Raw genomic sequence first — 16,862 nt, 5'->3', positions numbered from 1 at the left:
TCCTTTCCAAGAAGAAATCTCAATGCTCCTCATTTTTCTTTTCTTTTGCTTTTGATACTGGTAGTGATGGAAATGAGTACAATCAATTGCATGGCCCATTATAGTAATCCTTGACCCCTAATATAAAATCATGGAAAAATAGATTGAAACATTATCACCAGACTTGCATTTGCTGTACTGCAGCAGAAAATGAGAATTCCCCCATAGTAGAACAGCTGCAATAATTGTAGGTTTTTCTTTCCAACAATGGCTGTTCGATCCCATTCTGATGTAAGCCTTGTGAACTTGGTGCTTTGATGGGGAAATAGAGGGAAAAATCATGTTCTTTTTGAACAATTACTAATAGGGTGATTTCTGAAGGTTGCTCTGATGTAAAATGTTAGCAAACAATCAATTTTTGTTTTAATACTTGATTGTATGGAGTCTGGAGTTCTCCATTCTTCTCTGGAGAATACATTTTCTATTTTATTTTCATGAAGTGAGAAATCTGAGGGATCCTTGAAAGAAGATAATGACTACTGACATTAAAAAAAAGCCTTTTACTGGATCCTTGATTAGTTAGTTTAAAACCCATTACTGACTTTATTTCTTTATTCAAACTTCTGTTAACTTTGATAGATTAAGATGCCCTTGGTGTTCTTGCTGACCTTGAGAGAATAAAAAAGAACAAAGCAAAAACATTCAAGAACTGTCCCTTGCCATCACCTACTCATATTAAATTGAATGTGACCAGACTAGGGAATTTTCACACTTTTCTTGAAATACATGGTCTTTTAAACAGTGCATGTAAATACAAAATTGATGAAACCGGGAATTTCATTTAATTAGTTTAAACTTTGCTCTTATTTTTGTTCAGTTAAAGATCATTTAATAGTGTGATAGCATTTTCTGCCATTTTCTATTTGCTCCAAGCAAGAAGAGTTTCTGCTCATAATTGTTTTTGTGCAACACAGTGTGCTCGGAATGTAATAATTGTAATTGTCTTTTGAATTATTGTTAAACTGCTGATATACTTCACCACTCTGTGCTTATTGTAATGTTTGCCACGTTCCAACAGCACCTTTGTGACAGAGGTTGATTAATGCTGAAATGCCAAGATTGGCCTATTCCTGATTTATCAGCTGAATGTTGAGATGTATTTCCTCCATGACAGCACTATTTGCGTCGTCCTTGATTTCTTCTGCCTTTGTTTTCTGGCATGTCTACATTAAAAAAAAATAATTTAGGAAGAATTCAAAATAAGTTATATTTTGTTCTAAAGTTTGGTGTATTTACTGTCGGTTACATTTGCAAGCCAAGCTCTAGCCTGTGGAGAAGTGACATCATTTTTGAGTGGATGCAGCCCACAACAAGTTCCACTGGGAGTAGCACATCCTCCTTGGTGTAGGTCAGTTTTTCTAAGTTAAGATTTTTCGTTCCAGCATAGGAAATCATTTCACCACAAATTTAAATCTTGTAGATCTTTGGGATTCAAAAGAAAAAAACAACAAGAAATCATTTCAACTGTAATGGAGAATAAAAAAACCCTGCTTTTGAGCTTGACTTTGCTTGATCACATTTGCTGTTGTTTTCAGCTGTGTTTAGTTCTTACAAAACAAAACAAAGCAAAACAAAACAAAAAAAAGTTGCCCCTTTTGAAATGTTTCCTAAAGGCTTTTTTGTTAATACTGATTTCTGAAGAAAGCTAGTTTTCCTTGGTCTCAAAATACCCACAACAGTAAATGTCCTACTATCAGAAATGCTTTTGTCAAAAGGCAAAGAAGGCAAGGTTGAAATTTCTTGTGAGCAATTGCTTCTTGGGAAGACTTATTTGCTGATAAGAGAAGCATCCCAATGAAACTTGGAATAAAATGATGCTACTATAGACATCCTGGTCAAGTTTTTTTTGCAACTATGGGTGGTGACTCAGAAGTAAGCTTTTAGTCTAAATTGATTCAGTGACTTTTACCTGTGTTGTGTTGTCATGGAGAATTTTAATATTAAGTCCAGCTTAATTATACATCAGAAAATTAGAAACATAAAAGTGTTCTCTTCCTTTTTGCAACATTCATCATATTGTTTTTCTGTTAGAATAACTTACATCTGTTCTTTTATGGTTCTTCCCTCTTTTATGTTGCACATAATTACGAGGTGCCTTTTTTACGCTGACATGTACCATCACTGAAGATTTTGATAGGCTATGAATAAATTCAGGAGATGCCTGTTAATGCAAATGTGACTCACATTCATTCTTATTCAGATCTTTACTTATAGGACAGAGCTGTGCATTGTGACAAATTCTGCCTTCAGGTACATGGGTATAAGTTAACTCTCACCAACTTCAGTGTCACTGAGTCACACCCACACATCTCAGAGCTGAAATGGGTCTCTTTTCTTTATGTTCAAAGTTTTGTCCTGCCCAGTTCAGGGTTAGAATGAGTTTGTTTGTTTTTTAATCCTATCAGCAGATCTTCTTTTTCAGCAGAATGGGTCCTAAGATTTAGAATCAAGAAAACCACCCATCAGTTCGAAAACATTCATTGTAACACGCTAATCCTATTTACTCCTGATGGCTTTGTTTCTTAGATTCTTTATTTTTTCTGCTCAGTGAATTTTCTGCTCCTTGAATTAAACGTAATAATTAAGGTCTTTAAGCAGAACTTCCTCCATTGAGGCCAAATCCATGCATTTAGATAAATCAGCTAACCAGAAAAAGCCAGAAACTGAATTTGTTCCCTATTTTTGCTGGTTTTTACTTACATGTGCCCTTGACTGGCATGGTGGAAATGGAGAACATATTTAGATGTGTGGAGCATTCTTAACATTCAGGGTAGAAAAATGTTTCAAAAGGCTCCTAGGTTGCTATGAAACCACAAGTACTGATCTCAAATAAATGCCTTTGTCAGCCACCGTAAATGATCTTCCTCTGCATACTGAGGACATGGGACATTGCTCATCACATGTGTCTGGTGTCATCAGTCTTTTGGGGGAAAATTCTCTGAGCTTACAAATAGAAATAAAACACTTTGCTTGCCAATAAGGGGTGGAGGGACATGACAGACCTTCAGGAAGTCCCTTGTTCTGCCCTCACATACTCTGCCTCTAACACTACAAGGGATTTCCTTTAAATAAATCCAGTCTGTGTTCTTCTTCCTTATTCCAGATGGACCATGACCCCCGAAACCCTGCATATATTGCCACCCAGGGCCCTCTCCCTGCTACTGTTGCTGACTTCTGGCAGGTAAGTTAAACATCTTTTTGAAAACTGAATTTATGTCACAAGTTTTCCTGTGCTTCTTGAAGTGTAATTTGTGTAAAAGTATGTTGTGCTTGAGTCACTGTAGGTGGAATAACCTTAATTCAAATGCCTTTTTAAAATCTAGTACATGGATATTCAAGCCATTTATGTGTAATACAAGACCTGCTAAGGAATGGTTTATCTGAAAATTATGCTGAGAACCTCTGGGCAAAGTATTCATATTTTAGTGCCTGGTCTCTGTAACTAAATTACTGCCAGGGATTCAGTGATATTCAGAAGGCCTGAAAAGTGTCACCAGAATTCATTGTCATTCTCCAGATCAGAAAGGACCTAACACCAAGTGCCATGAATTTTCCATTGAAATCTATTCCACACATGTCCCAGTTCTCCAATATGCTTCAATCCTTACGCATTTCCCCTGCCACAGGCAGTTAGGACCCAGCTGCATAAATTTAAGTAGAGGCAGAATTCTTTGCAGAATTGGGACTAAATGGAGTAGTTATTGATGCACAGTTAGGAGCTTTGCATGCAGGTGTTTTAGTGCTGGTGCAGCTCTCAGGTTTGGACCAACACACATTGCCGGGGTAGATGTGTGTGATGGTGTGATGGATACAAGGGTTAGATATTCCTTTGGAAGTACAGAACTGTGTCTGAAAGTATACAGAAGCTGCCTGGGGAGGAGGCCAGCTGGGGCTTATTATCAACATGAACATATGCTTTTATTTTTTGTTTTGCATTATGAATTTAGAAGTTTTTGTTCTGAGGATAAGACACTGTCTGTGTGACAATTTCAGAAGTGTCATTGTATTTTAGGAGCTTGCATCTGTTGAAATCATCTCTTCATCTGCATCACTTGACCTATCCTTAGAAATTATTAACTGATCCCTATTGAAGACTCTTTTCATGTCACGATTTTTCTGATGAGTAATCAGGACATTTTCAGAAAAGTTGTTGAATTGTGGGTGCATGGATATCAAAGTGCTCAGTCCAAGATATTTTGGGACTGTTTTCTAGAAGGGCAGAGCAAATGCTTTCTGCTTGAAGTCAGGTGGACTTTTGGTCTGGCTTGAATTTTCAAGTAGCTTGTGATTTTTGTCTTCACTGTTTGGTAATTAGCTAGAATTGAGAAGACTGATCTTTTTTGCTTGGCACATGGGTTCATTCTAACAGGCATGATACTTGAAAATGTATTTGTTAAGTTACACATGCAAAATCAAATAGTATGTTAGCTATTCTTTAATTACATTTTATTATTTCTATGGCCTAGGTTTTTAATTGTTTATTTTTTCATATTTGTACATCTATATTGTGTGTACTTTGACCTGTAAATGCCCCTTTACATGTTGAAGAATAAATGTTCTCATTTTTAAATATGGCATTTAAGAAGCCCACTTTGAGTAAGCATTGCAGAAATCAAAATTAATCATACAAGCATAGTATAAAGAATATCTTTTTTTCTTCTCCCACTTTGGTTTGAAAAGTTAGGAACCTTGTTTGCCTGGTCACAGAGACTTCAACTTTGTTTCCTTGTTCTGTGGTGCAATCTTCTTCATTCTACTTCATACTTAAAAGATCTTTCTTTACTTTCTTTCCTCATGCTATGTTGTGTGGAAGAGTCTTCACTTTCCTTCTGCTCCTTTTGCTGTTTCTCTTCCAGTAATCCATCAGTGAAAGTTTACTCCAGCTCCCCACCAGATTTGCTATAAATATCTCCTCATTCCACAGCTGTTTGGGAGCCGTGGTTCAGCTTTGGTTTGAGTGTGGTTGTGTGCATTTCTGATGTGATGCTCTTTTACTATTTCTTCTGTTAGGTTCTATAGAAAAGGTGGGTTTTGACATTTATTTTGATGATGTCTATCGCTTCAGCATAACAATCTACCTATGCCAGTGTCCTGGTTTGGTCCATGACCCACTTTTCTTAAACTTCCTGCAGATCACAATTCAGTGTGCCAGTTCTTGTCCCAAACCTTTTACACAGCCCAGGGTGTCAACCAGATATAATAAACAGGCTAAGAGAGATGAGCTCCTTGCAGAACACTGCATCCACAACCACTGAAATGAAGAAGATCCAGTGTACAAGTCAAAAACTATGGCTTGAACATGTTGCAGTTTATGCCCAGTTGCAGGAGAAAAGTTAATTTCTATTTTCACCTAATTGTGCCTATTTTAATGTAAAGCATAGGAAACCTGAGCTTGCTATGGAAAATAGTCTTAACTGCTGTCAGGGCACAATCAGTTGATATTTACTTGAATACAGTTTTCTGTAGTTTATGGTGCTTCCATGATGCTGCCACCAGGGATTGTTTAATGATTCAATTATTCATTCCTGATACATCTTCTCAGTGGTTCTCCTCCCTCTCCCTCCTCCACTTAATGCCAGCTGTTGCAGAGTTGCATTGCTGTTTTCCCCTTTTTGTGCTCAGTGAAGCAGTTTTCTGACTGATGGTGAGAAGAGCAACTGACTCCAGAGAGATCTGGGACTGTTCTGCTGTTCCTTGTCTAAATGCACAATGTCATGCTTTAGCAAGTCCATCAGAAACTCTTGGAGCTTGACATCACCTTCCATGGCAATATTTGCTGGATGTATTGCTTCCTATTTTTGCAGAGATTTGGCTGCTGAGATTCCCAGCAGTCAGGGTGCACAGTGGGCATCAGCCACTTCGTTGTGTCTTGGCTGAAAGGTTGCCCCAGCAAGAACCTGCTGTAATTGTTTCTACTCCTGAAGGCTTTTCAAGCTGACTTCTAGAAAACTCTTGTCTACAGAGCATTTGTTTTACTTGAAAGTGTAAGGCAACTTTCTTGGCATTCACAGCACAGCTGATATCCACAATGAGAGCCAAACTGCTTCTGATCTGTGCTGATTGTCTGCATTTCATGCTCTTACTCCAGATATAGTTTCTAAACCAGCTTTCTCTTAAGCTTTCATTATATTCTCTCACCAGTCAGTGACTACCTCTACAGTAGCAAGCAGTCTGGCCTGCTATGAATGGATTTGTGGAATGTCACAATACTTTGTAGGTTTTACCAAACAGATAATTTAGTTTTGGGCAATCTTTTTTTTTCTAGTTTCACTGGCAGGCCCCTCTAAAACCTGTTATGTTGATCCAGTGCCCAGTATTTTAGTGCAAGTGCTGTTAGACACTTTGCAAACAAATTCCCATTTACTGTATTCAAGTTGCCCAGATCCAAGCAAAGATCATAGTTAGCTCAGTGCCTTTGCTTTCTCAAACTAGGCAGAGCTTTTTCATCCAGCATTGATGATGCTTGGTCAATGCTCATGTGGTTTAGCATTCTTAGTACAGGCGAGGTCTTAAGCTGCACCAAGAAAAATATAGCTTGGATATTAGGAAAAAGTTTTTTACAGAAAGGGTGATAAAGTACTGGAATGGTTTCCCCAGGGAGGTGGTGAAGTCACCATCCATGGATGTGTTTAAAAAAAGACTGGATATGGCACTCGGTGCCATGGTTTAGTTGAAGTGTTAGGGTGTGAGTTGGACTTTCTTAAAGGTCTCTTCCAACCTGGTGATTCTGTGCATTCTGTGTGATCCAAGCCTAGTACCACTATGGAATTGAGAGGCACCAGTTCCATTGATCTCACTAGTGACCACTTCTTGGAAGATTATGTCTTTTTGGTAGGGTGGAGAAGAGCAGGTATCATTCTTCAGTACCATTTAACTTGAGCCACTAGACTCGGCCATCAGTCTCAGAATTTTCTGTAGAACTTTCTATTCATTTGGGTTTCCAAGCTGACCTGAGAGATCAGCTTGACAGAGGTTTTTCTTTCAAAGGCACAATGTTTGAACTGGAGATGGTCCAAATGCCTGGATATTGGTTATTTTCACATGGTGTTTGAATTTGTATGTGTTGTAAGAAAAATAATGATGAGAAGGCAATAGTCTTATACTGACTCTTCTAATGGCAAAAAGCCTCCACGGTTATCTGCGTCCCTCCGGTTTACTTCTCCAGCTCCTTAGATTTTTGGCATAGCTTCTGTAAGTCAGCAAGTGCCAAGTTAGTTCCAACTTTACCTGTTTCTTTGAAAACTTTCTAGCCTGCAGGAGTTGTGTTGTCAGTCATCTCATTGATCTGTTTTGCCACAGGGCTTCTTAATCTGTCTGGATGCTCTGTGTTTGCGGCTCAAGCAGAGATTTCATCTCTACCCGCTTGTCATCTCTTGGACCACTCTGGAAATTTTCCAGCCACTACTTTAATTAATTTTGAAAAGCCTCCAGCTGATTTAAGTCTTCTTTTAATTTTATCTGGTCTTGTTTTCTTCTTTTACCAATTACTATTTCTGACAAATACATCCTTCATTGATTCTATTCTTGTTCAGTGGGAATTCCACCTCACAATTCCCTTTCTCAAAAACTGGAAGACTGTCCTCACATGGTATTAATCCATTTTTACCTGAGTGGTTAAACAATTTGTCAGGTCTGTGGGTTGTTTTCTTCTCAGCTGGAAAGAAAATTCATCCTCAGGACAGGGTTTTGCTTTGATAGAGTTCCATTTTATTTACAAAGAAAGAACAGAGTTTTATTTCCTTGAACAAAGACAGAATCAAATAACAGTCAATAACTTCTATTTTCCAAACCTCATTCACCCAGTGTTTTACCCCCAACCTCTCTTTCAGCTTATCTTCTACCAGGATCACAATGCTAGTTTGTTGAGCTGTGCTGGTGGTTTCTTTATTCCTTTTACACATTTATGCTGCTTATCAGGATTAATCATCTTGCCTTGATTAATGCTCTCTCTCTGCATTAAGCATATCAGTTTCTAGAGAAACTTGCGGGTCCATATGCTTCATGTTTCTCTTGTTTTTGATGATAACTTCTGTAATTTCAGTTATCAGGCTTCATAAAAGAGTTTGCTTGTTTCTTACATTTATCTTGAATGAAAGGTGATGATTTTGTCCAGCAGCTTCAGTGAGATTTCACTCAGCTCTTTCACATAGCGCTATTAAAATTCAACATCTCTTTGAACATAATTCAAAAGAAAGAGGATGTGGAACATTTCTGATCTATAACAAGTTTTCGCAGCAGGAGTTCCATGTTGTGAATAATTCTGGAGGCATAAAATTTTATTATTTTCAGTATGTGCTGGGTTATAATTCCACAAAATATTTGACATGAAGTACATGTCTTAACTTGCAAAGTATTCTAAGAAGCAAGGGATGATAATATGCAAGAAACTATTTCTAAGAGTCAGGATACTTAGAACCAGCTGTCCTTTCACTGAAAAATTGTTCTTAATTATTCTGGTTTTATAAATTGCATGTCTGCTAAGGTTCATCATCTCCAAATGAACATTTCTGTAGGAAGCCATAAATTTTCCCTCTGAAAAATACCCCATACCATGTCTTTTTTTAATAAATCTACCCACGTTTGCCCTCCTTTCCCCTCCTTCTTTTTTGGAGGGAAGTACATTTTCATGTTTTTTTATTTTACCGCATTAAGCAAAATAGGGGGAGGGAACAAGCACTTCCTGCCATGCTTTATTTGCCTTGGAAAGTGAAGTAATATGTGATATATATACTTCTGTAAGCATTTGTTGTGCTCTTGTGATGTCCTTCCTCCATAAATAACATAATTAATCATTATCTGAACATTATAGAAGTTCTGCAGAAGGGGTAGAGAAATATGAGTTTTGTCATTTTGCAAATGCTGGGGGAGGTACCGTGCCCCTAAGTCACCTAGTGACCTAAGTCATGAGAGTAAGTTAAATACAGTCCACATTTGTAGTGGACACACTCGTAGTTCAGACCAGAAAACTCCATGGGTTTTGCCTAAACAGATCTGCAGCTCAGGCTAAATAGATCCCCCAATGCCTCAGTGTGGCAAGGGTGACAGGGCAGACGCCACTCATGAGCAGCACCAAGTCAGACAGGAGGTGGAAGGCAGACTTCAAGTGCTGCCCCTTTGTGGTTGGGGTGCTCCTCTAGGAAGCAAGGAAAAGCTTCATCATCCTCCACATTCTGAGTCAAACCCATGCTTTTCCTCACCCCATCTTGCCTCCACTACTTGTCTGTACATGAAATAGTCTTGAAACTGGAAATCCTCTTTAGCCTTGTTGTTAATGCTGCCTGTCTCTTGATGACAAACAGAAAGACACCTCACTGGAGGGGAGGTTTGCACTGTTGTGGCTGTAGTGACTGGGGAAGCCTCATCTCTGTTCCCTTGATTATTTTTTACTTTTATTGCCAGACTGTTAAATGTAAAGTGCAGCAGGGGTCCCAAAAGTAAAGTCCATAGCTCTAACAGGAGCCAGACAGTTCAACTGCCATTTGCTTTTTGTTGCCCCAATCCTGCATTTCTTAATCTAAAATTATTTTTACTTTTCTCTACCCCTGTTCAGGAGTAAGTTATCAGCATCAGTCAGAAAAACTGACTGTCGGTTTCCTCCCAGATCCCAATGGCATATTAAGAATTGATTCCTGAATCACAGTCTTGAAGACATGATAAATCTTTGCATGTCTAATCAGCAACATTTGCTTCTTTCTTCCAGTTTTGGAATTCAGCAAAAGAAATACAGAATACTGTCAGTTGACTGTTTCCTCTGTAAAAAGGATTAGTAATCAGTAGTCTCCAAGGGCAAATCCCAGTAGCAGGAGACCATGTCCCCATAGCTGAATGAGTCTTCCAGCAAAATCAGTGTTCCAAGCCCATGGGCTGAGTAGGAACAACTGTACCAAACCTTTGTCTGCTCTAAAAGCTGGTTTCTGTGCTCCCAGTTCAGCACATTTTGTGAGTGCTGAAATTAATTTACAGATTAAATTATTCTTCTGCATTTTGTTCTGTGCAGACACAGTGCTTTCAAGCAGTTGTGATTCCCAAGTTTTATTTTCTTTGCCTGGAATGGGACTTCCTGCATGTCTAATCAGTTCTCACCTTCAGAAAGAAGAGCAGATGAAAACCAACAGAAAGCAATTCAATGTGTAAAATATGCATATTTTAATTTAATAAAGGAAAAACAGCAAGGGAGACATAGGCACAGAACAGTAGCCCCTAGAGCTCTAGTAACTTGTCAAGCCATGAGAAATAAATATAGCATTAGAAATTCCATAAGCGTTCAGTGAAGGAGTCTGCTTTTACCACACTCCCTCTAATTATGGCTCTGGTTGGAGAAGGTACTTAGAAATGGTCCCTTAAAATTTGTATCCCTTTATTGTTTAGTTTCCACATTTTCAATACTAAAGGAAAAGGTAATTTCTGATGATTTTGGTGCACCTTTGCTCCTTAATGTGGTTTTGTCAGCAGTGCAGCTCTAAACGGAGCTCATATTTAAATTATTTAATAATAAGTCTTGTTAGGAGTCTACTGAGAAGAATAAGAGCAGTTTATGTCTCTATGAGAAAGCAGGAAGAGAAATTACTGCAGCACATACAGACATCTTGAATTTGCCTTTTCCTATGACTTCCAAACAAGTGTTGCTAAAACAGCAGGGGATACAATACAACTGTGTATTTAACTGTGTATTTATATATGATCCTCTCTGAAGAGAATCATTTTTCCAGCTGCAGTCAGATACTTTTTTAATGAAATACAGAATTTTGACCATTAATCTTCCAACCTACAGATTTGCTTAACAGTCAGGCACAGTTATGATTTTGCAAATGGCAATTCCCACCTTGCCAGATTTGACCCATTTCATATTAAAATTATCTCATTTGCAAACAAAATATTTCACAAAAAAAGTTTGTATGACTTTCTGACTGGAATGCATTGTGACGCTCTAGTTGGTAATAAAAATCTAAATTCAACCCAATTTTTTCCTTTAGTTAAAAGATCACCATTTTTTTTAAAGCTTGAAAGACATCACAGTTAATTATTTTCGCAATATCTAATGGGATGGATATTATCTGATGCAGCAAGGGTTAGCACCTCGCTTTGTTGTTTTTTTAGGAGTCCTGTTTATACATATTGAGTTTTGATTATCCTTAGAAATTATTTGGGTTCTCTTTGCTGGTTCATCTGCTTTTCCAAGTCTTTGCATTTACCAGTTATACCAATTGTATGGGGAGCCAAAAAGACTGAAAAGGTAAATTCTGTAGTTTGCTGGAGGTCTCTCTCAGAGAGCAGCTGGTGTGATTTGCAGGTTATATTTAGTGAACTGGCTGAATTTAACTGATCATCCCATCATTTTCTACTTTTAAATCATTGCATTTTAGAAACTTCTCTACTAGTCTCCATTAAATTAAGAGTGTCTGGGCAGAGCTCCTATCTTGTCATTTCCCCATCACAAAAATGACAGAAATGACTGAAAAAGGAGTTTGGGGAGAATCATTTATTATAAAAAGAAGCTTCAAAGTGATGAAGTGTCTGAAAAAGAAAAGGAGGTTCATATTAACCATTTTATTTACAAGCTAGTAAACAAGGACATTTTAAAGTATAAGCTATCAAAAACTGATGTTTTATCAGATTTATGGCATTGTTGTAACACTGGTTCTGCTATTTGTGACTTTGTTTTTCTCATTACATGAAAAACCAATTCTGTGCTCCCTTTCAAGTAATTCTTACTAAATATAATTCATCCCAATGTGGAAGCCCTTTATATGGGGCTGGCAATGCTTGATAACCACAGCATGAGGTCTCTACACTTGGTGGATTTCATCAACAGGGAATTCTGAGGATCACAATGCTCTGCTCATTTTGGGTTGTAGGATTCAGCCTTTAATTTGCAGCAAATGGAACAGGATGGTGTTATCCTTGTCCAAGAAGTGTTCTGAGAATGATGCATACAGCAGAACCTCATTAAAGATCATTAACATGTTACTCTCTAGGCCTACGGGCTGAAGGTGGACATGTCACACAAAATCGTGCAGTGTCCTCCCTTTTCAGCAAAGAATGCACTGCAGGCTCTGCTGTGAGCTCCTGGACAGAGCTCAGGCTTTATTGCTCCCATTCAACATTTCTTCTTCTGCTGAAAGTATTACCATGAATTACGAACATGAGCCTGCCTGTGCTAAATGACTGAAATAAAATTAGATTTATATATTGCAAATATATGCATGTGTATATTATGTGTTGTATGTATATAAATATATTTAGTTTTTGTAGAAACTTGAAGTCTAGGGCTTAATTTTGCTTAAATTTGCTCTACACAAAAAGAAAAACCTCTGCCCTGAGGACCTGATGTTCTCTTTATTCTTTTATCACATTGTGCAAGCATACAAAGTTCAGAAATATGTGAATTAGTGCACGTTTGCAGTTGAACTTCTTTCTCCATTCTCCAAGGCCAGCTGAAATGTCTCTTTGGCACTTCTTCAGAGGCTGTGCTGGGATTGTGCAGACCAGGTCTGGGCTACCTGTTCTTTCTTTACCAAGACACATTCTTGGGGCCACTTTGTACTTTATGGATGTGTCTGGACACTGAGCACAGCCAAGTGTGAAGTGCTGATGGATGCAGCTTCTGAAAACCCCAACAATTGCTTAAAGATGGGGAGTGTAAAACTCTGTGAACTGCCTTTGACTCATCCTGCTTCCAAGTTATTTGGAAATATATGGTAATAAATATCAGGCTGATGGTCTTATATTTAAATTAGCAAGGAAACAATGAAAATGCTGTAGTCCTTCAGTCACAGGTGGTGAGCCTTAGTGAAAATCCCATCTCAATGGTAAGCACAGGAGATGCAGGGACAGTTACTTGTAACAGGAATGAAGGCACTACACTGTATTGCCTTCTTGATTTAGTAGATTTGACTTCTACTTTTCACACAATGACCTAAAAGAAATATTACACCCCAGAGTAACTTTGAAATTGTTTGTTTAAATTAACTTTCATTTGGATTTATGCTTAATGAAATCTTCAGAGATGCAGACAGCCCCTCTCTAATGAAATGCTCTGTCTTTGAACCAATGAACAGGGTTGCCAAACTGTAAGGATTCCTCTCTAAATGAGTGGGCTTTTATAATGTTACACTTGGGTGGCACAAGCAGAGTGCTCGATGATTAGTTTATGGTCTAGATCATTGTATTTTTATTACACTCATAAAAACTGTGTTTCTCCTCATTTTCGTAATGGCTTCAATGAGCTTCTATACCTTCTAGAGGCACATTAAATCGTTATGTGATGAAAGTACTGATTTAGTGGGGCTAGTTTTAAAGTAAGATGCATGTTTTGAATTCTTATCTTAGTCTGATTGCTGGCTGAAAAAGGTGGAACTATTTTAGAATGAAAGAAATCTGTATCATCTTCCTTACATATAAAGAAGGTTTCCAGCTGTGGCCTGAAACAAATGCAGTACAAAAAAGATACAAATGATAAATATACATCTGTCTGTAAAGTGTCTATAATTTTAAAGTATGTTTAAATGCTTTCGTGGCATTGTGAGATTTTAAAGTGAGGAGGAGGAAATTACAGACGTTTTTATTTAAAAACCCTTTTTGAAGGGGTTAAAAAAAAAAGATTATTCTTAAATTCCACTGTAATTTTTTTACTCCACTTCTTTTCAAAATGATAAATAACCCTATTCTCTGTAAACCCTAGATTCATTTCTCTAAATAATTCTCAGCCGGTTTTAAAAGTAGTTTTAATTATGTTGCAAAATGAAAAAAGGGAAGAAAAACGTTATTTGTTTCTCTATATGCAAGCTATTCTTAAAAGAGAAGACAACATCATTATCCATGAATGGGAAACCTTTTTATTTGATATGTAATTTAAAAAATAATCCTTGAATTGAATGTATCATCTCCTCTTTGCACAGTTTAGACAAAGGCCTTTTTTGTTGACAAAATTTACATGTCAATACAGTTGCTTATAAATATTTCTGTGAAATAAACATAACCCTTCACAAAAAGAGCAGTTTACTCTTCATTTAGTAATTTTATATGCTAGCAAAAGACAATGAAAGTTGTATGCAAATATAACATCAATGTACAGCTTAATAATAACAGTTTTTAGTGATTATACTGCTTGGTATTAATTCATAGGAGCCTTTTTGTTCAGTCATGGGCTGTGTTTGGAACAGAGATATGCCAGACCAGAGCATCTCTGCTTGTTTGCTGTTTGTGAGAGACATCCACAAATCCTTTAGTTGAGGATGTGCTTGATTCTTGAATCCTACTCTGTGGCTTGTCTAAATTATTAAGTGATCATGCTGACAGCGAAGATACTCTGTTTTCCTCTGTTTTTGTACCTGTGCTCTGTGAGTGCACTGTCTGCAGCACAAGTTGGACTTTCATTCTACCTCCGGGAAAAAAAGAAAAGGAGAAAACAGAACTAGAAAAGAGAAAGGAGAAGGGGAGGGGAAAAAATGAAAGAAAAATGAAATAGAAAAGAGAGAAAGAGAAAGGAAAATAAAAAGAAAAATTTTTAAAAAGGAAAAGGGAAGAAAGAAGACAAAGGAAAGCTGGAAGGAAAGAAAGAAGGGAAAAGAAAGTAATGCACATTTGCAACGAATCTTTTATAAATGTGCATTTGGAGGGACAACTTCTCCATCCAAAATGTTCCTCGAAAAACAGATTTGCTTTGAATTTTCCCTGCCTTTTCTTCATTACTGTTGTTCAGATGCAACTTTTATGATTGTTTCAGCAATGCAGTGCTTTATTGGCTTTAGCTACTTGGCAAAGTGAAAAAAGACATGGGGTTGAGAACACAAACAGGTTTCAGTACATGTGACTTTAGTAGATCTGTGCTGCTTCAGTGTTAAATATCAAATCTTAAATAGATGGGTGTTCTGCAAGCACCACTCAGTGTTCCTTCAGTGGATCTAAAAGTTTGCCAGAAAAGCAGTTGAACATGGTACCGGGAGCAAGGAGAGATTTTGGGGATGACCTGAATTGAAATCGCAGGAAATTCTTTAATATTTCATGGACGCCTGCAAAATATGGTGCCAGTTTATTCAGGGATTTGAAAGCAGCTGCAGAGTAAAAGTGTCTAATGAAAATGAAATAAATTTCCTGTGAATGGAATAAATTTTGATTGTGTGTCTGAGTGCAGTAATTATACATGTCACGCAGTAATTAGGCAGTCACAATGTGGCCACGGTGTCTTTCTTTGTCTGCAGATGGTCTGGGAGAACGGCTGTGTCGTTATTGTCATGCTGACACCCCTCGTGGAAAACGGAGTCAAGCAGTGCTACCACTATTGGCCGGACGAAGGGTCAAACCTCTACCACATCTACGAGGTACCTGCACAAAAATTCTGGTTGCAAACGTGACAGTAAGTGCTGGTTCCATCCAGGGCAGAAGGATGCTGGAGATGTTTTAACCCAGAGGTCGAGCTGCGGACTCTGAAATTCTCCTGGTGCGCCTTCGGGTAGTTCTGCGTTTGCAAAAAAAATTGGAGTGCAGCTTTAACAGCAAGGTGGTTTCCACCGAGTAAAGTATAGTAAATAATGAGTGAAATATTGCAGTATTAAAAAGGACAATAATGTTTGCATTTTGAATGGTTTTGCAAGTGGTTGATATATGAAAGCGTGTATTTATGTTTTATAGGAAAATAGTATTTTTAGAACTAGTGGATTTTGCCTTAGGATAGCCATATGTAAATCTTTGTAGAAAAAAACTCTATATTGCTGTAGTAATTAATCCTATCTATTTTTATCTCTTGCCTCAGTCACAACAACAAATATATATTTTTATTTTCTGCTTTGCATTTCTAGCCCAAAATATCATATCACGAGTTATGTTGCAATGCAACATTGACAACGACTGTCAGATTTTTCCAGTGGTCCAGCTGTGTAGAGGAAGAAAATAATACCACAATGCCAAATACAAAGAAATGTGGAGAAACTGTGAAGAAATGCTGTTATTTAAACTAAAATGGGAATAAAGTCATTTTCTGAAAAGATGAGCTCTGCAAATAAGCTGCATTTTTTAATCTTATTTTTCTTCATAGCAAAAGAAACTGAATTTTTACTTCTCATGTGAATTCAACTCAGATTTTTAAGACCTCTCAGAGTGGGCTGGGCAATGCATTTGTGGACATTTCTGAAAAGAAAGGAACTGCCAGTCTAACACATTTTCAATACAAAATATCTTTTGTATTCACGTAATGTTATAAAGATTTAATTCAGTGAATTTTTCTTTTGCATGAAAATTGTCAAGATTGTCAATGGAAGAGCAATGGCAGCTAACCCCTTTCTGACAGCTACATTGATTGCCAAATGATTTTTTTTTTCCCTCCATACTGGCCAATTTGCTAATAAAAATAAAATTTTCATGCAATTCCTTCATCCCAGAAATCTTACTCGTGCAATCCCGGAGGCGTGACTTGCAACCAGAATTGCTGATCTCCGTTTGTTCCTTCCTGTGGGTGTGTAGGTAAATCTTGTCTCTGAGCACATCTGGTGCGAGGATTTCCTCGTGAGGAGCTTCTACCTGAAGAACCTGCAGACCAACGAGACCCGCACAGTGACCCAGTTCCACTTCCTCAGCTGGAACGACCAGAGGGCTCCGGCTTCCACCAGATCCCTTCTGGATTTCCGCAGGTAAAGCACAAAGTATGGCGCTTCTTCTAAGACCATACGGGTCTGAGGAACTAGGGCTTTTTTTTTCCTTTAAAGATTTTTGGGTTGAAAGGGGGCTCCTCAGCCTGTGATGCCACAATGCTAAACTAAGAGAAATATCTTCGCTAGGTTGATTTTTTTAGTGTTGCCTCACACAGAGATGTTGCCTGGGTTTAAGAC

General features: G+C 37.8%; 1 protein-coding gene across 1 annotated transcript in view; it reads left to right on the top strand.

Annotated features, from left to right (window-relative positions):
* Positions 1–16,862, top strand: part of PTPRN2 (protein tyrosine phosphatase receptor type N2) — a 636,053-nt gene that overhangs the window by 586,420 nt on the left and 32,771 nt on the right. The window contains exons 17-19 of the mRNA XM_066551162.1: positions 3,143–3,220; positions 15,240–15,359; positions 16,498–16,664. Coding sequence (XP_066407259.1) covers positions 3,143–3,220; positions 15,240–15,359; positions 16,498–16,664 — 365 coding nt within the window. The remainder of the gene's footprint in view (positions 1–3,142; positions 3,221–15,239; positions 15,360–16,497; positions 16,665–16,862) is intronic.

The sequence above is a fragment of the Molothrus aeneus genome, chromosome 1 (assembly GCF_037042795.1).
Source record: "Molothrus aeneus isolate 106 chromosome 1, BPBGC_Maene_1.0, whole genome shotgun sequence".
Taxonomy (NCBI): Eukaryota; Metazoa; Chordata; class Aves; order Passeriformes; family Icteridae; genus Molothrus; species Molothrus aeneus.
Note: the sequence above shows the minus strand (reverse complement) of the source record. Positions and strands in the feature narration are given on the sequence as shown.